At 43.4% G+C, this 26,654-nt stretch overlaps 1 protein-coding gene across 3 annotated transcripts in view; it reads right to left on the bottom strand.

Moving 5' to 3' along the window:
* The window catches only part of LOC126354357 (peroxisomal leader peptide-processing protease-like), a 1,193,162-nt gene that overhangs the window by 611,515 nt on the left and 554,993 nt on the right, over positions 1 to 26,654 (bottom strand). For all 3 annotated transcript variants that reach the window (XM_050003932.1, XM_050003933.1, XM_050003934.1), the window contains one exon: positions 18,389 to 18,480. In XM_050003932.1, the coding sequence (XP_049859889.1) occupies positions 18,389 to 18,418 (30 nt within the window). In that variant the 5' untranslated portion in view covers positions 18,419 to 18,480. The remainder of the gene's footprint in view (positions 1 to 18,388; positions 18,481 to 26,654) is intronic.

The following is a 26,654-nucleotide window of genomic DNA, read 5'->3' as shown; positions in this document are numbered from 1 at the left end:
GTACATCGATGTTGTCGCCAGTGGTCGGCGGAAGGTGCACGTGCGCGTCGACCTGGGACCGGACCGCAGCGACGCACGGATGCACGCCAAGACTGTAGGATCCTACGCAGTGCCGTAGGGGACCGCACCGCCACTTCCCAGCAAATTAGGGACACTGTTGCTCCTGGGGTATCGGCCAGGACCATTCGCAACCGTCCCCATGAAGCAGGGATACGGTCCCGCACACCGTTTGGCCGTCTTCCGCTCACGCCCCAACATCGTGCAGCCCTCCTCCAGTGGTGTCGCGACAGGCGTGAATGGAGGGACGAATGGAGACGTGTCGTCTTCAGCGATGAGAGTCGCTTCTGCCTTGGTGCCAATGATGGTCGTATGCGTGTTTGGCGCCGTGCAGTTGAGCGCCACAATCAGGACTGCATAGGACCAAGGCACACAGGGCCAACACCCGGCATCATGGTGTGGGGAGCGATCTCCTACACTGGCCGTACACCTCTGGTGATCGTCGAGGGGACACTGAATAGTGCACAGTACATCCAAACCGTCATCGAACCCATCGTTCTACCATTCCTAGACCGGCAAGGGAACTTGCTGTTCCAACAGGACAATGCACGTCCGCATGTATCCCGTGCCACCCAACGTGCTCTAGAAGGTGTAAGTCAACTACCCTGGCCAGCAAGATCTCCGGATCTGTCCCCCATTGAGCATGTTTGGGACTGGATGAAGCGTCGTCTCACGCGGTCTGCACGTCCAGCACGAACGCTGGTCCAACTGAGGCGCCAGGTGGAAATGGCATGGCAAGCCGTTCCACAGGACTACATCCAGCATCTCTACGATCGTCTCCGTGGGAGAATAGCAGCCTGCATTGCTGCGAAAGGTGGATATACACTGTACTAGTGCCGACATTGTGCATGCTCTGTTGCCTGTGTCTATGTGCCTGTGGTTCTGTCAGTGTGATCATGTGATGTATCTGACCCCAGGAATGTGTCAATAAAGTTTCCCCTTCCTGGGACAATGAATTCACGGTGTTCTTATTTCAATTTCCAGGAGTGTATTTGGAACAGACTTAGGGATCATGTTGCCCTCAGGAGTACCTCAACATCATGAAGACTGTTCATAGAGACATGTGTCATGCTTGGACGACCGTTGTCACGTTGAAAAATGACACCACGATACTGTCACATTATGGGTAACACATGAGGACGCAGGATATCCGTTACGTACCTTTGTGCCGTCATAAGTCTCTTCAATCACTACCAGCTGTAGCCTGAAATGGAACCATTCGCGTGGAGCAAGTCTTTTTAGTTAACGCCACTTTGGGGACTTGCCTGTCGATGGCGATCAAATGATGAAGACAACACAACACCCAGTCCCCGAGCGGAGGAAATCTCCGACAGTGCCAGGGAACGAACGCAGGCCCTTCGCATGGCATTCTGTCGTGCTGACCGCTCAGCTGTCGAGGAGGTCTAGTGACCTGAAATCATATCCGATGGCTCCTCGCACCACGACGCCATGAAAAACACCGCTGCTCCTTTCCAGTGCACTGGAAAAATGGGACCTCTCCCGAGGTCGCCGCCATACCCGCCTTGATGGTAATCCGTGAAGGTGCAGAACCGCAATTCATTTGTGAACACAAGGCGAAAATTCGTCGGCAGCCACGCTTCCCGGTCACGGCACCACTCCGGACGCAGCCATTAGTGCTGTGGCATTAATGGCAGCCTGTGCGTGGGACGGCAATTTCCTAGTCCGGTTGCTAAAAGTGTCCGATCACTGGTGCGGTGTGACACAGAAAGTTTCCATTACTTCTTCTCGGACGGCAGGCATAGATGTGAAGGGTTTGCGCTGTACCTGGAGCACAATACTTGTGGTGGTCAGACGTGGACGAAAGCAACCTTGGAGACGAGTGCGCCTGCTCTTTGGTTCCTCTGCAGCCTAACACTGAGCCCCTGTCACATATGAATGTCCCACATGTCTGGATAGCGCACGATGCGATCAGGTGGTCAATTAGAAACCCACAATGTGGCTCTTTTCAAAAATGGTCAGGGGCTTGTAACGCTGCCTCACACATTTTCGCAGAATCTTCCTTCCCTTCACAGTTATCACTCATCATCTATCGCTGCCCATGGCCCTTATATACCCCCCCCCCCTCAACAGGCCTGATTACAAAAATGAACCAACAACAAAAATACACTCTGGAGGCCATTCTACGAATGAACTGGTGATAAGTGACATGATTACTGCACACATAAAATTGAAGAATTGTGCACCATGGCTCGTTCATGTTATGTGTTGGATTAAACCTTGATTGCTATTCTGTGTTTAGTCTCCCGCGGTTATCGCGATTGCGCAGTTATCCTCTCTCTCCGCGTGTGGCAGCAGAGGTGTGTATCGATATTTTCACCTTGTACTATCTTTGGCCTAGCGCTGATAGTTTCCGGCTGTGCTGTGTACCGACAGTTGGTGGATTGGCGGGGAGCAGCAAGAAAAATTCTGCGGCGCGTAGTTTGACCGAGGCCGCTGGTGGCGTCTACGCGTGGTCGGAAAGTGTGGTGCTGTTCCCACTGCTACGAGGTCCGTAGCTCACCGATCCTGGAGTTTTGACGATCTACCAGCAAGTCACGACAGTTCACATTGTGTCCTTTGGATTTCGTTGTCGGCTGTTGGGACATTCCCGCGAGCAACAACGTGTGTTTTCAAGTTGGTAAATTTTAGCCACCTTCTGGTGAGGTTTAGCTATACTTGGTTATTTTTAACTGAAATGCACTAGCGGAATCTTCTGCCTTGTGGTCGTTAACGTTCCGGTTACCTGCCCTGGCCGTTGACGTAAATTCCTCATCGTGTTGTCGCTGTCCATCACGGTGTGTAGTTTGACTGCTCAATGTATAACTGGTTGTCGGCGCCAATATCTTCTACGTTGTTCCGTTGAACTCCCTGTTGTGTGCTGGTCGGGTGGAGTGGAATTTATCTTGTCGGTGGGTGTGTTGACTGTCTGTCGGTTGGGTTTTCGTCGTATCGAGAATGGTTGGGCCGACTCCTGTCTCACCTAAGCGAGCGTTAGTGCTTGAATTCAAGGCCGACCTTCGGAAACTTCTTAGAGCTGTTGGGTGTACCGCCTTTTCTTATGTGCTCTTATTTGTATTTGGCTTCTAGCCGATTTTTAAATTAAGTTTGTTTTGCCCTTAAGGCGTAAGATTGTTTGGGCCTTCAGCCTAATTTAAAGAACTATTTTAAGGTAAGGCATTGGCCTTTTAAAAATTAATATTGTGGTTGAGTCTTAATTGATGCGCCTTCAGCCGATTTTTAAATTAAAGTTGTTTTGCTCTTAAGGTATCACATTGTTTGGGCCTTCAACCTAATTAAATAACTGTTTTAAGTTAAGGCCTTTCGGTCTTTTAAAAATTTATTTTAGTTTTAGTCTTAAGAGATGGGCCTTCAGCTGATTTTTAAATTAAAGTTGTTTTGCTGTTAAGGTGTCGGGTTGTTTGGGCCTTTTGTCTAATTAAAGAACTGTTTTAAGATAATGCCTTTTGCCTTTTAAAAATTTAATTTTGGTTTGAGTCTTAAGAGATGGGCCTTCAGCCGATTTAAAAAAAAATAAAGTTGTTTTTGTCTTAAGGTGTGAGATTGTTTGGGGCTTCAGCCGGTAAATTAATGCTGTGGTTTTTTTATTTCCTTGACTCTTGTAATGCTTGGTCAAATAAATAAACTTGTATGTTCCAGTGTAACTGACACCAGCTTATTTTGGCCCATTTCCACAATTTTAACTAGCTGTCTTGTCCTGTGGGTTTACCAGGGCGTCTCAAATCTAAATATATTTACAGCCAATATGAACACTTATCTTTTGTTATACAGTTTCTTCTTCGCTGTGTCTGTGGGTCAGTCAGAGCGTAGGTACATTTATGTACATTGATAGAATCAGTCTTACACTTACACTGTTCAATAGAAACTCTATCTCGTAGCACTGTTCAAACATGAAGTTGATAGACATATGCAAGGACTTGCCCATTAACTGGAAGAGTCTAACTAGTCATTTCTAATTCTGTTGTAACCAGACACGGAACTCTTCCCTGAGCTTGCTGCGGACTAGGCGTTGAATGGGACATAGCCTGGCGTAGACCTGACCTCCCATCCGTTTTTGTGTCGGTCTATATCAAGACAGGCCACCGACGGCGGCGCGAGGAACTTGTCTGGACGTATCTTGTACTTCCATCTTATTGATGCGGCCAGCGATGCTCCGATAGCAAGGAGCACTCTTGTGGTGCCTACAGCTGGCGCCAACGCTAAGCCTATCGACCGCATCACAGTCACAGAGAAATGCAACTCTAATCGTTTGCATACCCGCCGATCATGTGTTCGTGAACGGCGTTATACTGACATCAGAGCACATCTTCTAGGCGTTTCACTTTTTGTCAGACAATTTTTTACACCAGATTCTCTTGTTGTTTAGGAAAACCGCGAAAAATCTGAATATGGAGGCTAAGGTTTGTAATTTGTCCAGATAAGTAACTGACGATGTCCGAAGTAGAGAGACTATAAAATACAGTCTGGCAACAGCAAGAAAAACATTTCTGAAAAATAGAAATTTGTTAACATCAAATAAAAGTTTAAATGTTAGAACGTCTTTTCTGAAGGTATTTGAGTATAGACATGTATGGAAGTGAAAGTACATGAGAAGCAGTTGAGTAAAAAAGAGAGAAGAAGCGTTTCAAATGAAGTGGTATGGCAAAATGCTGAAGATTCTATGGAATAACTTCTGATACGAATTGGAGAAAAAAGGAATTTATTACACAACTTGGGCATAACAGTGGATTGGTTGATAAGATACATCATGAGGCATCAAGGAATCGTCATTTCAGTAATATTGGGAAGGTGGGGGCAGACCAAATTTTGGCTACAGTAAGCATGTTCAGAAGGATGTAGATCGCAGTAGTTCTACAGAGATAGAGAGGCTTGCACAGGATGCGCCTGATATACTAAACACTATTACAATGTTTCTTTATCTAGTCTCTGTGTACTACGTTAAAGAAGGAAAAGAAATCCCCCGAAGCTACAAGTGAAGTCTCTCGGACTGGCACAACTTCTAATACAGAAACTACCTTAGTGTCGCTTTGGGAATTTATTACAGTGACGTAAAACCAGCCGTTACTGCAAAAGTCCTGTCAGTATTGTTCAATTATAATAACATGGTGGAGATGGAAATGTCGTGATAATATTGGATCAGTCAAATAAGTTGAAGCAATTAACTGTGTAAGTTATGTCCAATTAAAATAGTTGTTTATTAAAGCCGGCCGTGATGGCCGAGCGGTTCTAGGCGCTACAGTCTGCAACCGCGCGACTACTACGATCGCAGGTTCGAATCCTGCCTCGGGCATGGATATGTGTGATGTCCTTAGGTTAGTTAGGTTTAAGTAGTTCTAAGTTCTAGGGGACTGATGACCTCAGAAGTTAAGTCCCATAGTGCTCAGAGCCATTTGAACCAATTTATTGTCTATTAAAAACAGTAATGGTCCTACGATCTCTACTTTATGCCATGTCATCAGTCAACATATCTCATTTGCCAGTAAGTTGGTAAGGGCGTTTGTGTAAAAATTACACCCACTATAGACTTGTCTACCGAGCAGCAGTAATTTAAATAATGCATCAGCAAAGGAAGAGTAGTTGAGGAATGGTTGCGATTTTAATTTAGCATTGCTCCATTTCTTCTTGCCATAAAATAAGAATGCGCGGACGTTCTAAGCTTGAAATAATCCTTCGGGCATTTTGACAGGGTGAAGGGCATAAATAAGTCGCATTGTTCTGTTAAGAATTTTACACACGGTGCAGTCTACTGAGCGACACCTACATTACACACGTTGCTGTATCTAGGGATTTCCTAAGGTCAATGTTTTGTTACAGATCGACACTACCCCCATAGGCGCCCGATGGTTGCCAACGGGAGCGCACGTTTCCGACAGAGGCTGATAGCAGCGCGGAACCGTGGGATCCAATGATGCACGTCTGCTGAGTCACGCCTCCAGCGGGTACGATTGTGAGCACCTTCTGCTGCCACGGTGCGGGATGGCTGGCGGTAGATACACGCGCAGCCTCAGCCTCAGTCTTCAGTCCTAGTCAGCCCTAGTCAGTTCGCTCATATATTCGCAGCGGGAACGTCACACAGCACGACACTTCTCAGTTTGCTTCGTGTAATAGCTGTTTCTTCTTTTGTAACGTTTCCTCTCAATGCTCGAAGAAAGGTACAAGTTAAGTAAATATTTCTGCTCCTGTCCAGCCTCCCTACGACGACAGCCCACCTCTCCTTACCGTTGAGTAAGAGGAAGTACACAGCAGTCAATATGTCTCCCATTTAAAACACACACACACTCACATGCTAGCCATTACAGTGGTACAAAAGATTCTACAGCAGTTAATTTAAGAAGAGATGCGGTTGTACATAAACACGCCTAACAGAAAATGTTACCCCCAGGAGACCTCGCGTTAATACCACAGGAGGCCATCTCTGGCCTTGGTAGTGGTCTCAGTGTCAGTTACGCGAGGAACAGCGTCCACAAGTTTCCTCAGGTATGCCATACCAACCTGAAGCCGTTCATTGATGGTCAGATGCCGTAGGAATACCAAACTCATCGATGTTGAACGCTACATTCACCTGCAGTTCCAAATAGTCTCCGACGTTTCCTACGGCATTAAGATCGAGCTATCTTGCGGCCCATTTGAATTGCAATGGAGCGTCTAAGTCTTTGTCGACTCAGCAAAATAAGCGTGAAACTGCGAAAATCGTGGGAGACAGGCGTAGCCACATAACACTCATCCTGAAAAACGCAAAAACACGAATCGTCGGACCACAACCGCACCACCACCATTCAGCTACAGACTCGTTCAGTGATCGTCAAACTGCAACCCGCGGGTCGCATGTGACGCGAATCAATTATTCGTACGGCCAGGGGCGGTGGCTGGGGAGGAGGGGGGGGGGTGCTATGGGGGCTATTGCGCCCACTCCCCATGGAATATAAAATTAAACTGGATAAAATTACTTCAGAAATCAGCGAATATATTACTCCACCACATCCAATCATTCTTTTAAATAATTATGTAGAAATATAGGTTACAATGTATTTCCAACACATATTAACAAAAGAATAAGAGTGGAAAGCTTACTGTCTAAACCAAAAACCATTTAACTTAAAATAGGCGTCTTATTATTTGTTAAAACACATGTTTTACCCTGAACTTCAAACAGTTACCAAAAACTACTTTAAGCAACACTAAATTTTACCAATTTTGTTAAGCGATATTCCATTCCCCCCACCCCCACCCCCACCCCCCATTTAGCCCCCCGCCCCCCTTGGCAGACTTCTAGAATCGCCCCTTGCGTGCAGCCCGCGGTTCTCATACGTATTTTGTAATATGTTTCTGGCTACTAACAACAGAATTCAAAAACTTCAACTAACGTTAAGAGTTAATGAAAAGTGCATTTTTCTTGCTCAGTAACTAAAAAAAAGAACACTTACAGAGACAGTAACATTTTAAAATATGTTTCAGTCTAATTGAGTTGGTGATTTCGGCCGTGAGCTAATACGTACGCAAAGTTTGCCGTTTACGTCAGGGACGGAGCGGTATATGGCGCGACCACTGCGGGGTTAACAGAAGTGAAAGGGCGAATGTTTTATTGCTTGTCTTCCAATGCTGACAACTCACGAACGTGCACAGCTAGCACCGATGAGCGGTTACGGTATAAATGTCAAATGAAGTAACATGGATTCGTGAATGCGCATTACGCAGACTATCATCTTCAAATGTGGTACATGTTTGCAGCAAGTAATATGAAATCACATTAAAGCTGTTGTAGTACAATGCAATGTGTAAAAGAAAAATGGCATTTAAAACATTTAGTAAACATCTGTGATCGAGTCTCATGTCGCAGTCGCTGTTCAAAAAATGGCTCAGAGCACTATGGGACTTAACAGCTGTGGTCATCAGTCCCCTAGAACTTAGAACTACTTAAACCTAACTAACTTAAGGACATCACACACATCCATGCCCGAGGCAGGATTCGAACCTGCGACCGCAGCAGTCGCGCGGTTCCGGACTGCGCGCCTAGAACCGCGAGCCCACCGCGGCCGGCCGCAGTCGCTGTTATTAATGAATACTGTACATCATACTAATTTATGTAGGTTATCGATTAATAGTAAGATCGGTACGGGAAGGCGTGGTTAAGTGGTCAGGATGGGAAAAGGGGCCATTTATATTTCTTGCTCTGAACAGCGCTGATGAATGCTAAGTAATTGTCAGACTAGTTCTAATATACTTCCTCATTGTGAGATTGGTAAAGGTAGTTTCATCCGTTATTTTTAGTCGTCTGATGGAAGATAAGTCATTTATATTAATCTTGCTACTGCACTTGCATGCAGAGTTATAATTTTTTATCAAATTTCAGTTTTTAAATAATATCTTTTGTGCTACAAATGTAGTTCCTCGTTATTTATTTCACTCTGATGGTTTCTTTGGTTTCTTCCGTGGATCACTAATACTGACATGGCGACCAATTGGGTAAAGTGTCTGCGCTATGCATTGGGGAAATCGGCTAACGTGTTCAACCAATTAAGAATTAGTTACTTCCAAATAGAACGCATAATATATCCAAAACTATCATCCGCCATTCTATCCCTTTGTGTCGATTTCGGCTTAATTAAATTATATTATTCATTTAAAACCAACTCGGTTCTGTTATATTTGGGCTAATACAAAAGTCCGATTGAAAAAGGTCTGCAGAAGCCGCTTGTCATTCTTTCAGATTCTAGGGGCTGAAGATGCCTAGAAAATCTTACCAGAAATAAGAAAAACAAACGTGGGACCCCGTTGCTACGCCACTGGCCACAGTACCCATTGAGGTACGGAAAACTGGTCCTTATGTCAGCATTAGCAAAACAAGGAGGTAATTCTAATATATCATTTTCTATTTCACTTAAAAATTTGGGGATGTACCTGATAATATCTAGATTCAAAATATGTAAGTGGTAAGCTGCCAACTACCGTGTGGCCCATGGTGTCGTTCTATATGTCGATATTGCCTCTCAAGCAAAAAGTTTGATGACCACTAGTCTAATTGATCTGTTTGAAGACGTTTCGCTGTTTGTGCTACTAAGAACGATGGCCTTCTACGGGATAGCCCGACTCCAGATGTCCACTGCAGACAGTTCCTTCACAACATTCTCTCGGAATCTGGTTGAGATGGGCCTGCACTCGCTGACAGCAGCAATTCAAGTCGTGTTTGATATCGACTGATATTGACAATGAGGGAGCTTCGTCTTTGGATACTGCCGGTTCTGACCCAGGCTTGGTGCTACTGGCAGCATTCATCTACTACTGCTTATTGCTGATATCTCACCCCACCCCCCCCCCCACCCCCCACCCAATCTCAATCTAATTTAGTCAAAGAAAATCAGAGGAGTTATATATTTTAACAGACTATGAAAACATAAAACTGTCACTTCCACGAAAAAATATTTGAAAATAAAATGTTACTAATTTGTGGGATAAACTTAAATTTGATGAAATTATTTTTAATAAACCATGAGAAAAAAATATTTTTAATAAATCAAGAGAGAAAAAGTCAAAGATAATACTTGCAAAAACTATTTTAAATCATTTTTAATTACAGAATGTTTGGGAAGCAATAAGCACAAAGAGGGTAAAGATTATAAGCAATATTACAATGAAGACAATTGGTCTGAAGACTGGAAATTTGAATTTAATTATAAATATTGTATTGTAGATATTTGGGAAGAAATAGGAAACTCAAATGTTCTCTTTTTTATGACTAAAAATTGTGTATTATCATAAAGATCTTGATGATTTATTATTACGTATTCCTCATGATAATTCCGATTCTCTACCAAAACAATATTGTGGATATTGTGATTTGCCAAATATCATACAAGATTATATAGAAATCTATATATACACATCAAATCAAGTTCTAAATCACCCCGGTTCCAACTACTCTAGAAGATACACGTTGACTGTGGATATTGTATCACAGGCGCAGTCCCTTCATCAAGGTTCATGCAGGTAACGAGTTACGCTACCGAAATAGCGCAAGTACGACGCTGATATCCGGCAGAACACCCGACAACCCAAGATGTCATTAGATCGCCAGGAAAGCCTGAACAATTACAGTCCCTTTGACTGTTTAGAGATGTTGAAAAATGGCTCTGAGCACTATAGTGCTTAACTTCTGAGGTCATCAGTCCCCTAGAACTTAGAACTACTTAAACATAACTAGCCTAAGGACATCACACACATCCATGCCCGAGGCAGGATTCTAACATGCGACCGTAGCGGTCGCGCGGTTCCAGACTACAGCGCCTATAATCGGCCCGTCACCCCGGCCGACGTTTAGAGATATCACTAAACCTGCCCAAAGATGTAAACAACCATGCAAGAGTAGCGCCTATTAGACGGATGGCGTCCGACAGCCGATCAGTTCCAGTCATTCACCCAGAAAACAGGTACACGGTTCGTGCTGTCTGTAGTTCAGCCATACCTAGACGGTTAATACCGCGATCGGGAAGTGTCCAGGCGTCTCGGAGTGAACCAAAGCGATGTTGTTCGGACAGGAACTGTCGACGACATGCCTCGCTGAGGCCGTCCAAAGGCTACTACTGCATTGGATGACCGCTACCTACGGATTATGGCTTGGACGAACCCCTTCAGCAACGCCACCACGTTGAATAATGCTTTTCGTGCAGCCACATGACGTCGTGTTACGACTCAAACTGTGCGCAATAGGTTGCATGATGCGCAACTTCACTCCCGACGTTCATGGTGAGGTCCATCTTTGCTAGCACGACACCATGCTGCGCGGTACAGATTGGCCCAGCAACATGCCGAATGGACCGCTCGGGATTGGCATCACGTTCTCTTCACCGATAAGTGACGCATATGCCTTCACCCAGACAATCGTCGGAGACGTGTTTAGAGGCAACCCAGTCAGCCTGAACGTCTCAGACACACTGTCCAGCGAGTGCAGAAAGGTGGAGGTTCCCTGCTGGTTTGGGGTGGCATTATGTAGGGCCGACATACGCCGCTGGTGGTCATGGAAGGCGCAGTAACGGCTGTACGATACGTGATGCCATTCTCTGACCGATAGTGCAACTATATCAGCAGCACATTGGCGAGGCATTCGTGTTCATGGACGACAATTCGCGCCCCCATTATGCACATCTTGTGAATGACTTCCTTCAGGATAACGACATTGCTCGAATAGAGTGGCCAGCATGTTCTTCAGACATGAATTCTATCGAACATGCCTGGAATAGATTGAAAGCGGCTGTTTATGGACGACGGGACCCATCAATCACCCTGAGGGATTTACGCCGAATCGCCTGGACCAACAGTGCCTTGATGAACTTGTAGATAGTATGCCACGACGAATACAGGCATGCATCAATGCAAGAGGACTTGCTACTGGGTATTAGATATACCAGTGTGTACAGCAATCTGGACCACCACCTCTAAAGGCCTCGCTGTATGGTGGTACAATGTGCAATGTGTGTTTTTCATGAGAAATAAAAAGGGCGGAAATTGTGTTCATGTTGATCTCTATTCCAATTTTCTGTACACGTTCCGGATCTTTCGGAACCGAGGTGATGCAAAACTTTTTTTTTATGTGTGTATGATAAGGTAACACTTTCCAATTCTACCTTGCCTTTACTTCGTGTCTAATTAAATATTTATTGTTAATTTTATCAAATTACCTTCATTTAATTTATACTACACTTTTAAATAATTTTAATTCACAATTTTCTCGAATGGCAACCACGGAAAAATTTCTTTTAAAATATTTTCGAAACTCGTCCAAGCTTTTTATTTGAGTACAAATTTATAAGGAAAAAACCTAAGGTATTTATACTTTAATAACAAAACTTTTTGAAACGGAATAATACGAGATTTGGAAGAGTATGTTTTGTGTCCCTTTACTCTCAAACCTAATTTTTTTTCATGCACGGGATTGTTTTATTTTTTATTATCAGTCGAAATACATAATCCTTCTGATTTTCTTTTCAGTCATTAGATTTTGATTAAACTTACTGACCTGGGTCAGATCCAGCAATATCCGTCTGCTTTCGGATGCTGTCGATTAGGACCTTTTTATGAGGACTGCTCTTAAGCCGTGTTAAATTCCTGCAAGTAGTATACCACTCCTTGTAGAGACGTTGTGCAGTCCACATTGTTATACCATCATATCGAGCAATTTCATTCGTGGTATTTTCATGGGCACGTCCAAACGTGATAGCTCCATTTTGCCATTGTGTCACCACGTCGACCCACTTTAACTGCACTGATAATTCCATAGAACTGACTGTCAAAGAATGGAAGGAAGATCATGATTTAATGTCCCATCAGCAACGACATCATTAGAGATGGAGTATAGGATCGGATTGTTTCTGTTAAGAATGGGGCAGAAGATCAGCTGCGTCCTTTCAAACGAGCCGTCCCCAAATCTTCCTGGAGCGATTTAGGTAATTCACAGGAAACCTCAATCTTGGTGGCCATAGGCTGATTTGAACTATTATGTCCTAAAGAAGCAACAACTCACGGACAGAACTGTGAGTTCTTTGGCTCAGCTGTACTGCAACATGTGAAATATTACTTCACTTCATTAGATGAATGAATAAAAAGATTACTTAATTTTATACAGTCTCTTGCCACAGGAGTGCTTGATAATTGATAGCTGTCACTGATCATTAAAACATCACTTAATGCACTAATTATCATACTGTTCTCTTTAAGTATGATGTTCCACATTTATTACAGTATATCCACCTGAGGCTTGACTTACATTTTAACCCTACTTCATGATACTGACTGCTTCAGCTGAGGTCACGAATTGGTGCTGAGGGCGTCCAAGTACTGCTCTATTTTGACCTCTGCATGAGAATGCTGCAGTGATGAGAGGGCGTGTCTTCTTTAGCCTCTTCCATTCGTCGTTGCGGATTGCAGCGAGACTTCGCTAACGTTTGTGGTATCGATGTGAATTGCCTACTTTGATTTGGCGGTCTTTTGACAATACCACATAAACTGTCGTCCTTCTGATGCGAGATCACTGTGTTAATGAGTGCGCCACCGCGGCCGGTACGATGACTGGCATATACACACCGCCTCACTACATCGACCCACGTCAGCGGAGAAGGCGAAGTGATCTTCTGGTACCAGCTGACGTCATGCACAGTGCTATGAAGCGACGAGTGTGCCCTGTGAACGTGGTGGCTAATTACAGTCTTGTGTGCAAATTTGCAACGTTATCACGACTAATAACGTAGCGGCAGCAATACTGACACTTTTTGTAGTGCATACTGTATATCGTCGGTTGACGTCCTACGTTTATATAATATATAAGCAACCGTTTGAATTAGAATAATATTATTTATGAAATGCGCCACTTGCCTGCAGTTAATCCCTTTTTGACACTAGCTGTACAATCACAACAGTAAGAGGAAAACCGTGAAAGTTATTACTGCTTGATAACTTAGGCACTACGTCTGTTTTACATTATTTCTCTTCACTGCGGGAAATTACAGGGATTGAACGTCTGCCCCGATAGCTGAGTGCTGCCGGCACGGTAACTCAGCGTGTTCGGTCACGAGGTTAGTTGCTCTCCGTAACAAAAAAACTGAGTTAATGGGTCAACGACGAACTGAAACGGGTGTCCTGCGACGTCCGCACCAAGCAGATGCAACGAACGAAAACGAACAAAATGAGATTACAAAAACAAAAAACAAAAAAGCGTGATCAGCGTGACGGATTGCCGTCCTATGGGCCACGGTTCGATTCCCGGCTAGGTCGGGGATTTTCTCCGCTCAGGGACTGGGTGTTGTATTGTCTTCATCATCATTTCATCCCCATCCGGCGCGCAGGTCGCCCAATGTGGCGTCGAATGTAGTAAGACCTGCACCAAGGCGGCCGGACCTGCCCCGTAAGAGGGCTCCCAACCAATGGAGCCAAACGCTCATTTCCCTTGTAAGGTGTCAGGCAAATCCAACACCTTCCATGAAAACCCTGACATGATAAGCAAATCCAGTAGTTTGTCATATAGCTCCGAATAAATCGTGACATTAAATTAACCAAAGTAATACGAGTAACGAGTGAGCAAATGGAATACCACAGACTAACACAAGAATGCCTAAATGCATGTCGTACCTTCCCACCGTGAGACCGACGCTGTTCCGAGGGGAGAAACGAGAACAGAAGCCGAGAGCAGAACCGTGTTAAGCTAGAAGGCCCTCCGATAAGGGACGGACTGGACACCCACGTCGCCAGCCTTCCTCTAAGACTACCACCCGCTCGTTTTAGCGTGAGACTTTTTCGCGTTCCTGTTACCTCAAGGACCATCCCCCAGCCCATGTTAAAAGCTAGAGCCCTCCAGAAGAACAGTATAGATCTTACGATAACGCTAAAAGGACCACACCAGCTGCAGGTTTTAGCGTGAGACTTTTTAGCGTCTCTGTTACGTTGCAAACTTTAAAAACATTGCCCCACCACGAAAAGTATAACGTTTCTCATTGGATAGACAGAATCTTTGTAGGCGGAGCTTAAGGTTAACATTGAGACCCTGATTGGTCAGATGAAAACATAGCCAGATAGTTTTTTTTAAACTAACTTCAGTAAATTGTAGTAAGGAGAAGTTAGAGGAGAGTTAGTTCCGAGACGGCGAGCTGGATGGCTGGTGCGCCGGCCGCTGTCGCCCTGACGCTGCCTAAACACCGACAAGGTAATGAACGCACGCGATGCCGCATTTTTGAGCGCATAAGGCTTCACTCAGAACTGCAGAAGTCTCATCTGTTACACCCCCTTTTTGCGTAATACTAGTGTCGAAGCTCATGGAATTCACATTTGCCACTTGAAGCAAAAATCTGAAACGCGATGATTTCTCTGTTATATAATTATTGAGAAGCCACATCAGCCACTGTAATTTACGACAAGTTAGATAAGTTATTAAAGATAATTGAGGGTCACTGTAGACCAGTTTGATAGTTTTTCTCTTTCGTGGAACCTAATTTAAACCTAGATTATAGATGTGATATGGCATAGGTCATCCTTCGATCGATTGTAGAACTTGGAAACCCATTCAGAGAATATTCGTTCACATTTTTGTCGAAAGCAGTTGGTTTTTACCATTCTGTATTAAAACATTTCCTTTTATCAATAGTGCAATTTATAAACGATGTTTTGTGAGTAGAATAAAATTTCTAATGGTAAACTTAACTGCTTTTTCGACGTTATTTTACCAGCTAACTAAAAATAGGAAAGCCTTGAACCCTTTCCACTATATTTAGTTAGTATTAAGATTCTTTTACAGGGAGTGCAGTGGAGCTGACGCTGAGATCATTTAGTAGTTGGTTATATCATCGCTAGTCTCACTGAACTCTTCTGAATTCTACATGTCATGTGTGGTCTGGCGTCTCCTTACCAGCAACAGGTCTCAGGTTGAAATTAGTCAATTCCCTAAAAAAAATGCTCAGAGCGTCGTTGCGCGAAAGTGGTACGGAGACATGATATAAAACAATCAGACACCACCATGAATGCTTAGACCCTTTTCACAGGGATTAAACGAAACTATTGAACCGTGGGAAGTTCATGATTAAACTTAACTGTAGTTGCTAGCCAAGCGTGCGGGTTACGCTGTTGCACTTTGCTACGAACGGCACATGTACAGTTTCCTCAACACGTTGGTGATTACTTCCGTGAACAAGAGAAACTAATTGCTTTGTGTTTCAAGAGGAACCGTATCAAATATTTATAGTGCATACAGAGAAAATGGGAAAACATCATCCGCTAAATCACAACGCTGGCAAAAGTGTGTGTTGAGTGATCGTGACAGACGATCATTGAGGAATTCTGTGACGAAAAAACTGGAAAAGTCACTAACAAACTGAATGTCGCATTCGCGAACCGTGTCAGCATCAAAACAACACGAAGGGAGTTCTATAACCTGGTAATTTCAGGGAGTGCTGAAAATCGAAAACCACACATCAGTGATGCAAATTCCCGAATAAGGCAAACGTGGCGCTGAAACCATGAAACCTAAAGTATGGAGCAATGGAAGAAAATCGTATGATCGGATGAATTTTCTTTCAGAACTTGTGAAAACCAACTTTTGACAGAGTTTACGCCCCAAGAACGAAATATGGCGGGTGTTCGGTACTGATTTTGGCATGCATATCGTGGTATTCCTTGCCCCGAATGATTACTGTGCCATATCGCATTACTGTCAAGCATTGTGTGACCATTTTGGCTGATGAAGTCCATCCCATGGAACAGTGTTTTCCAAGATGACAGGGCTCTTCTTCACACAGCTCACTTCGTCCAGGACTGGCTTTGTGAGCACGAGAATGAAGTGTAGCATTTCCTATGGCCACAGCAATTGCCAGATCAAAATATTATTGAGCCTTTTTTGTCTGCTTTGGAGCACTTTTAAAAACATAAGGACACCTGATTACTTGCTGATGAATAACACACATTGGGTAGAAGCGCCTGAAGAGTTTGAATGGGATAATTGGAAACTATATAGGGATATTTTGAAGAAACAGCCAGAAGCATTTGCTCTGTCAGTTTGAAACACTTCTTTACTCCTATCGTAAATGATGTTAATTTTAGTTTCTCTTTTTGGTTCTAATCGAATCAAAACACGTCGGGTTACACAGAGAAAAAATAACTGATGTCCAGACCCTAACAAACAACATACCACGAACCAACTGCTTGTATCAGGAAGCGGCAGCCTAAGAGGTGTGCGTGACTTAGTTGAATCGCAGACCTACCTTTTGGTCCTGCATCTTCGATGTGCATCCGCGCATGGTCGACGAATTAAATTTACATGACCTTACCTGCGGCTCAACTGCTAGCAAATCGCACTACAACATATGAACACTGATCATGAATTACAGTATTTTAAGACAACAATATTCTGCGTTGAGGTTGGTACACTCTTAAATGGACAGCAGACAAATTTTGTAAAATATAAATACAGCGATGAGGCTCATTGTTGTCAAAATTTGTGGTTGTACAGTCGTTATATCAAGACAGCGGCAGTGAACTCTGAAATAGTCACAGCATCGTATTTGCCAACCTGACTTAGAGTGATGGCGTATTGCATGTCATAAGCTTTACTCAGTATCTTCCGTCGTCTAAGTCTGTGAACGCTGTCGCGAACCAAAATATACTTTGTAAATACCAATCAAATTCAGAGCCTACACGACTGTACTTGATTAGACGTTATTAACACAACATGAGCAGAAACAGAGCTTATTATGCCACGTAGGCGGAGCTGCTGTTCGCTTCACATCTGACCCCTTCCAACACCAGACGCATTCTGTCTAACAATAGTGCGTCGCCCCGCCGCTGTTCGTCGTGTGCTGTAGTGATGTGAGACCAAGCACGTAAACGACATTAATACTCCTTATATTAGAAGTGCTTAAATCGATGGCTCCTGTGGAGTGAGTCGCACAGTGGTACATGACCTGATTTCTCCTATCTGCTAACTATGACAATCCGAAATTTTATGATGGACTATTTTTCTTTTCCCCTTCTTCAAACTCTTGAACTGTTCCACCAGGTTGTAGTTGGGCAGGTGGGGTCAAGCAGTCTCCATCATGGAAAACTACGCCAAGTTCTTGTTTCGGCCACTGTGTTTCCACCACAACCTTCGGATTTTCAGAAGCCATAGTCTGAATTCCTGCTAAGCCGACCTATGTTTCTGCGCGTACCTCCACTCGTGTCCGCGACAACCGCTGTGCGTAGCCGCCACCGTGTGAATGAGGATCAACAAGCACAACTAACATTCAATTACCTCGTCACCGTCACTCTCATCACGATCAAATGCTCAACAATCTTACTTTAATAAACTTTTACATCTATTTACATACGATTCCACCTGATTTCTTGCCTCCATCATTATTTTAATTTGCCAACTTATTAATGCTAAGACGAACGTGTACAGTGCGATGACATAACACAGCTACGTCTCAAGTTGATGTTACATACGCGCCTAGCAAAGGCGTTTAATCGTCAATTTTTAATATTTATGGTCAACGAAAATAAAAAACTGTTAAGTTTTATTGTGACCCTTGAATATTGCGTTCGCTAGTAATCAATTTATCATCGTAGGGCCGCATAATTAAAGTGGAGTCGGACGATACATCTCTTACTCTTTACAGGTTTCATTTTGGTTTATGCTTCGACCTCGAGCAGTAGTCGAGTACATTTTTTAAGAGTGTTAAATCAGAAGTAAATAACTCTTAACGGTAACGGCAAATACATTTTAGTCTTACTCGTTATGCATCTCTCTCATGTTTGGTTAAATTATGGCAGGATAAAAAAGTAAATAAACAGAAGTACTTACGTAACTGGAATCGCTAATGCTGTCAGACATCGTTGTTCCTTATTTTTCTTTCCGCAGACCAGGAAAATGAGATGATGCGTGACTTCCGTGCCCTGAAAGTAATGGTTATATGTAAAATTTTCCACACAAAAATGAACCTGTAAAATTGCAATACTAAGAAGAAAAAACGTTGAGTAGATTAACTAGATATCTTTTACTTCTTTATTGCAGCAGAATCTGTTCAAATAGATGTTATTCAAGACCGTAATCACTTATTTTCTCCGTACTTTTGTAGTCGATACAAGTTTTCAGTTCTGTCGATATTATCTAGAGTACTTAAAACAAGACTAAATGATAAGCCTTCTACTATTGCACACAATTCGTATAGTTCATAATTCACCCTGTTTTGCCAGAGCTAAAGACTCCAAAAATTTTATTTCAGTGAAATGTACTGCATCATTCAACTGGAACAAAATTTTTTGAGTCTTTTGTTCTGGTATTATTAGCTGTTATGCAAAACAGGGTGAATTGTGAACTATATGAATTTTGTGCAATACTAGAAGGCTAATCATTTAGTTTTGTTTTCAACTCTATATAATATCGACAGAACGGAAAGGAAGTGATTACGGTATTGAATAACTACCTCTCAGAGTCCAAATTATGATCACAACTGAGGTCCAACCGTTAGCACCGCGTCTTCTAGTACCAAATCACTGGGCTCAGGGTATCATAATATTTAGCACCAATCAACTGTCAAAGCAACTAAGGAAATTTACAAGTACTCCTCAGAGAAGTTTCTGTAAAAAAGACCAGTATAGCGTGAAAGTGCAGGCAGTGGTCACTTAAAATGACATCACGACAATCAGGTCTCAACCCGAACGAAGATTCGTTAACGAAGTGCAACGCTTAGAACTGAAAACCCATTTACTACTAACAGGACGACCCGTGTGGCCGAGCGGTTCTAGGCGCTTCAGTCCGGAACCGCGCGACCGCTACGCTCGCAGGCTCAAATCCTGCCTCGGGCATGAATGTGAGTGATGTCCTTAGGTTAGTTAGGTTTAATTAGTTCTAAGTTCTAGGGAAATGATGACCTCAGATTAGTGCTCAGAGCCATTTGAACCATTTACTACGAACACCATCGTACAACCAGAACAGAACTGACCTCCGTGACGGAAGGCGTAGACATTTACAAACATCAAATATTCCAGAATTCTGATATTTATACAAACATCGAATGTTCCAAGATACACAAATATTACCAACAAAAGATATTTCAGGAATATTCCAGAACTGATAAATATTAAGAAATTTCTGGCGGTCGTGTTTGAAGTGGCGACCCCCAGACATCACACAACGATGCAAACCACTACAATACACCGATGTGCCATGGCTCACCACATTGCGCCCTCTCCCGTAGAAACAACGGCCCGCTGTTTCGTATGTTCTCATGGGTGCCAATTACAGCACCCTGGATTTAGATTTGGTCAATGGTCCTCTGTATAGCAGCGCTCGCAGATCCTCGTGTTCAGGTTTTACTGTCACATTCCTCACTATGACGAGCATCGAAGGTAGCTCCTCCGATCGAAGCTTGGCGATCGTCTGATTGGTGTTCAGTTCCCTTAGTCCCCCCATCGCCGATTTGTGCCTTTGGGCTGTAGTACGGCTTCATTTGAAGAACATAGATGATATGTTCGCGCTCCTGTCTGATTGATTAAAGGTCATAATCCTCGGCTTCATATGTGACATCTGACAAGTGACGAAAGATACAATATGGCTTAAAGTAGCGCTTTAGTAACTTTTCCGGTAGTTCCTCTTTCCGCACAGGAGTAATGCAAAGGCTCCTAGGCTTGGCCTCTATATTTTCTTATTAGAGCCAGATGACTCCCTCTTCGGTCTGGTAATGACGTGTTTCACGAAGTAGTTATTAATACCGTCTGGTTGAAATGGGAGCAGTGTATCCATTGTTATTTCGGCACCGCGACCATTTGTGTGAAGCCTTTGCGTCTGCTTCACTTTGCTGTACACAAGTGCCACGAGGGGCTTACGAAAATGAACGCTACCACGAGGACGCTGACTGTCTTTCAAGAGATCCTTTGGCTGAGAAACTGTTGCGTTGACGAAAGCTCAGTCAACACTGCATTAAATGACATTGCTACTGCACAGAGGGAAGATGCAGCGTTGCTAACGACCATATAAGCCTTGAAGAACGAGTAAGCGACCAAAGGAATATTACAGTTAATATACACAACATTGCATGAGAGGAGCCACTGTAAGGAATGCCAGCGACAGAAGGATATGGTGGCGGAGTTATCTCTGTAGCATCTGGTACCAATCCCAGCCGCAGTAGCCCCAGTCCACCGAAATGGAATGGACCTCTTGGGCAGCAACGTCATTTAATGCAGTGATGACTGAGATTTCGCCCACGTAGCTGTGTTCCGGCAAAGGATTCTTTGGACGGAAGTCAGCCTCCTTGTGTTTGCGTCTCATTTTGTATACCACTGTGACGTGGTTATCCAGAATCCATCTCGCCAGTCGACCCAAAGGATTCTTCAGGCTAGTGAGCCAACATAGAGAATGGTGAACCGAACTTGTTCATGGACCAAACAACTACAAGGAAATCTTTCTCGGTTGTAGAAAAATTCTTCTCAGACTCTGAGAGTATTCGAGGAGCATCAGCTATCACGTTTTCAATATCTTCCTGAATTTGTTCTGCAATTGCCCATACACCAAAACCGCTAGTGTCGATGTGCAGTATCAGCAGTCTCGTTATACAGTGCTATAGGTGGAGATGATGTTAGCCTACTCTAGGACAAGAAAAAATCTTTCTTTCCCCTCGTTCTAGGAAAATTTGACGTTTCCTGTAGTAGTTCTTGCAAGGGGAGTGCCTTGGTACAGAAATCTAATATGAATCGCCAATAGTACGAGCACATTCCGGGAGAACTTCTCATATCACGAAGGTGCCGAGGAGTTGGAAAATCTGTGACTGCTCTTACTGCCTCTAGATCGGAGGAGACTCGATCGCCATTCCCTAGGCGCCCCAAGGTCTTTTTTTTCCTGGGTGATGAAGAAGCTTTTTTTTTCTAATTCAGGTGGAGACCTAAAGTCTGTAGACAGTTCATCATGGTGCACCAGTCGGCTCAAATGTTCTCCAAATGTCTTCGAAAAAACTACATCATCATCTAGATAGTAAAGACAAGTCGTCCACTTAAGGTGTCGAATCAGGTTGTTCATCACACATTAAAAGTTAGCTCGAGCGTTAATAGTCCAGGTGGTCGGGTGGAAACTGGCAACCCGTAGCATGTCAGATAGCGACGTTAGCGACAACGCTATACTGCACGCATCACAGCTCAAGGCAACAAGGCAGTTGGGATACTTCTGTTTCGTTCACAGTGGGCCGTTTACGACGTGATTCACTGATGAAACAAGATACAAACAAAAAGTGATTCTCTAACATTCGTAAGCATTAGGTGGCCACTAAAATAGCGCTGTCACCTTTTTGATAACCAATAATCTCGTAAGCCCAAATATGTAAGTCCACTGGGAAAATCTGTCAAGTGGTTGTTAGCACGACAATAAGGTAGGCTAACGAAAGTATCTGTTGATAAAATTATGTCTTCCGGAAGTCCTTAAAGAAGAAAATCTTTCTGTCTCAAAAATACATTGACAATGGATATATCCAGATCTTGAAAAACTAAGAGACTTGGCTTTATTTTGTAATTAAACTCATACTGTGTTAATTACCAAATGAAACTGGTTGGGTATAAGACTTGGACGTTGGTCACTTACTGAACAGTAGACAGATATTGTCTCATCCGGGCTAAATATTTACTCAGTATAGTGTATAGGTATTAAAATCCATGGAGAAGAAATAAAAACTTTAAGGTTCGCCGATGACATTGTAATTCTGTCAGGGACAGCAAAGGACTTGGAGGAGCAGTTGAATGGGATGGACAGTGTTTTGAAAGGAGTATATAAGATGAACATCAACAAAAGCAAAACGAGGATAATGGAATGTAGTTGAATTAAGTCGGGTGATGCTGAGGGAATTAGATTAGGAAATGAGGCACTTAAAGTAGTAAAGGAGTTTTGCTATATGGGGAGCAAAATAACTGATGATGGTCGAAGTAGAGAGGATGTAAAATGTAGACTGGCAATGGCAAGGAAAGCCTTTCTGCAGAAAAGAAATTTGTTAACATCGAATATAGATTTAAGTGTCAGGAAATCGTTTCTGAAACTATTTGTATGGAGTATAGCCATGTATGGAAGTGAAAAGTGGACGATAAATAGTTTAGACAAGAAGAGAATAGAAGCTTTCGAAATGTGGTGCTACAGAAGAATGCTGGGGATTAGATGGGTAGTGTGGTGTCACCGCCACACACCACACTTGCTAGGTGGTAGCCTTTAAATCGGCCGCGGTCCGGTAGTATACGTCGGACCCCCGTGTCGCCACTATCAGTGATTGCAGACCGAGCGCCGCCACACGGCAGGTCTAGAGAGACTTCCTAGCAGTCGCCCCAGTTGTACAACCGACTTTGCTAGCAATGGTTCACTAACTAAATATGCTCTCATTTGCCGAGACGATAGTTAGCATAGCCTTCAGCTACGTTATTTGCTACGACCTAGCAAGGCGCCATTATCAGTTACTATTGATATTGTGAATCATGTACTATCAAGAGCGACGTTCACCATTTAATGGATTAAAGTTAAGTATTCCACCAGCTACGTCCGTTTTTCTAAATTCTAATTTCCTTGTCCTGTTCTAGACCTCACGCCAGCCTGCGTGAGCTAAATCGCGTGCCTTTCGGCCTCCTCTAGTAACACGGTGTTGGCTCTCCTGCCAAACAAAACAGGTAGATCACATAACTAATAAGGAGGTACTAAATAGAAATGTGGCCGAACTTGACTAGAAGAAGGGATCGGTTGGTAGGACATGTTCTGAGGCATCAAGGGATCACCAATTTAGTACTGGAGGGCAACGTGGAGGGTAAAAATCGTAGAGGGAGACCAAGAGATGAATTCACTAAGCAGATTCAGAAGGGTGTAGGATGGTGAGGTGCATCAAGCCAGTCTTAGGACTGAAGACTACAACAACAGTGTAGGATTTCGCTGGCTGGAAGTCAAGAAGATTTTATTAAAAGCTTGTCATGTATATAATTTATTTTGTAATTAACCTCAAACCTGTTCATAAGCATGTACATCAAATTAGGTAATTTTTCACCTAACATTGACAACAGTGTTCTGAAACAGTTTCGTCGACGAAATGAGCTAGTATCTACCTCCACGATGATTCGCATTTCTCCACACCTGTCAAACTGACCCCTCACTTGACGGACAAGGCTCTGCCAGTCACAAGACAGGATAAATGAGGAGGAGTACTACCGTCGTGGTTCAACCTACCCAGCTGATAAGCACCGTGCAAGGGCCTCCAGCCGGAGTTGCCGTGAAGGGTGTAACCGCTTGTGAGGCGAATGGGACGAGGCGAACAACAGAAAAGGTGAAAGGAACGGCTCCTCATTGCCAGCACTCATTTAGTTTGTACGTTGAGACGTAATTCATTCATTTTACTTATTTATTTATTTATTGTAGTACACTGACTCCGTCGTCCTGTGATTCCAAGAGACAAAATTGGACGGATTGACTCGATGGTGGATCGGTTTGACATATACAAAAAAAAAAAAAAAAATCTGCATGATGTGGTTCGCTTACGACATAGTAATTGCTGAAAGTGAACAGTTACCAAGAAGCGTGTTTAATGAAACGGAACAGAACGAAAACTAAGGTGTGTGCCGCAAGTGAACTTGTTGGAGGCTAATTTTAAACTTGGGCAAGAGCACTTACTTTCTCGCACCTAGAATAGATAACGAAGGAAGATTCAAGAAAGTCATTGTAGCAAGCATTGCTACAATTAAATAGATGCGACATCCAAAATTTATTCCTTCTCTTGAGACGAGTAGAAGATTGGTTATTGTTATCACTCTTGTGTCAGAAACATACACATTTAACAAACATTACGTTATACAAAATTTGACGGAACTTGGCAGCTTCTAGCGCATCCTCTGGGACTGATTTGGACACAGTCGACGTCGATGCATTTGAATAACTGGCTGATCTCCACCACAGTCGCATCTGACATTTTCTTGTTTTCGTAGGCCCATTTTCCCATATTAACCCTGGAACCGTCCAGTCCTGATCTCAATCTGTTCAAGGACTTCGTGTCAGCCATCCCCTGTCAATACCGCGTGGCTCAATTTCTTCCAGGGTATCAGTCTTTGTATGTGCATCCCACTTCCGTGTAATGGTTGGAATAAATTCTAAACTCCTGTTATAAGTCTGAATTTGTCACTGAGGACTACATTCACCTGTTTGGCGTTCTCTGCAGCAGAATAACACAGTGCCATCGCAGAATTTTCTGGTGGAATCTTTCAACTTTGTGTTCATGCAATGCTTCTTGTATGTAAGTGACCTCTCGAATGTCATTCCCTGATATTTTGAAGTATCACATTGTTCCAATTCAACCATTCACCAAACCATATTCAATTCCAGAGTGGATTCCCGGTTTCTCAACTGGAAAGCATATACTTCTGTCTTAAATGGATTTGGTTTAACCATTTGAGTCCCATTAATATAAAAAGGATTAATTAAAAAAATTCACAAATTGACCTGTATCATCATACTAAGCAACAAATCAAGAAGGAAACAATCAGTTTAATTTTTTTAAGGACGTGGTTTCACTTTTAGATATTATTTTAAAATTTTTCACAAATTTGGTCTGTATCATCGTAGTAAGCAACAAATACACGAAATTGGTAAAAAGTAAAAAATCAGTTATTTTAAGGAGATGATCTCACTTTGGAAGACAGTTTTAAAATTTTTATCAGAGGTAAATGGCTATCTATCCGGGACGCTAATGTCCGACGCGCCGGGCAATTGTACGAATTATTAAACCGCTAGCGCGAACAGACCGCTTTAAAGTCAAAAACAGGACAAGAAAGAAGACTGCGACAGACAGGAAACACGAAGCAGCTGTTCTGGCTACGACGCTACTGAATCCGCTCTGTGGTACGAGACATACTGCCAAAGTACGCGGAATCAGTCAGGAGAGTGTCATTCGCATCCTGCAACGACAAAATTTCCATCACTATCATCTGTTAGTACATCGAACGTCTTACAGAATGTCGTCGGTTTGCCCTTCAACAACTGAGAGACGACCCTACATTTTTAAAAATTGTGCTCTTTCCGTTGAAACAATGTTTACTAACCAAGCTAATGTAAATTTGCATGACACGCACTATGGGGCAACCGACAGCCCACACTGGCTTCCTCAGGTCCACGTTAACGGCCTTGGAGTGTAAACGTATGGCGCGGCATCATAAGAAATTACGTTGTGGGACCTTACTCCATCTCAGGCGCTTTAAATGGATACTTGTAAGAGCACTATCTTTGACCATCGAGGCCGCCATGAGCTGTTGCCATTTTTCGGGGTGCACTCAGCCTCTTGATGCCAATTGAGGAGCTACTCGACCGAATAGTAGCGGCTTCGGTCAAGAATACCATCATAACGACCGGGACAGCGGTGTGCTGACCCCACGCCCCTCCTACCCGCATCCTCCCCTGAGGATGACACGGCGGTCGGATGGTCCCGGTAGGCCACTCGTGCTTTTTTTATATCACTGTAATTTTCTTCTCAGAGCTACCGAATGCAGTTATAAAAAGTATACGATTCCATTCATATAAACGTACTTACTTCAATATTTCATTTGATACTAGCGCTAAAATCATTAACCAAACAAAAAATTGCGTGTCCATCAACGCTGTAATATTTGCTGAAAACCGGGTTTCTATAGGTGTGACCGTTCACGTAATAAAAGGTGTGTTACGTCTTACGTGACTCACCCTGTACACTGAACGGGACTGGTGTCAGCACGCTTCCTTGAGGAAGGTCGTTCTTCTGTAACTTCCATAGGCTGTGCTGTCCTTGAAACGCAACGTAGAACTTGTAATTCTGCAAAAGAATGACGATGAACCTCGTTAGGTTGAAGTCCTTCGTCAGGATGTGAAGCTTAGTTAAAAGGAACCGACGGTTCACGGTGTCGAACACTGCTATAAGTCGACAAATACTGGTCCAGTCACCTTACGAGCTTCTAAATAATGTTCTGTGAACCGTGTGAGATTCAGTTGTCCAGTATAACTTTTGCCAGGACGAAATCCAGCTTTATGAGGTACAACTAAGGGTTCAGGCACAGGCAGAGTGCGATTTAAGACCAATCTTTCTAACAGTTTGTAGAGG

This window comes from Schistocerca gregaria, chromosome 3 (assembly GCF_023897955.1).
Source record: "Schistocerca gregaria isolate iqSchGreg1 chromosome 3, iqSchGreg1.2, whole genome shotgun sequence".
Lineage (NCBI taxonomy): Eukaryota > Metazoa > Arthropoda > Insecta > Orthoptera > Acrididae > Schistocerca > Schistocerca gregaria.
Note: the sequence above shows the minus strand (reverse complement) of the source record. Positions and strands in the feature narration are given on the sequence as shown.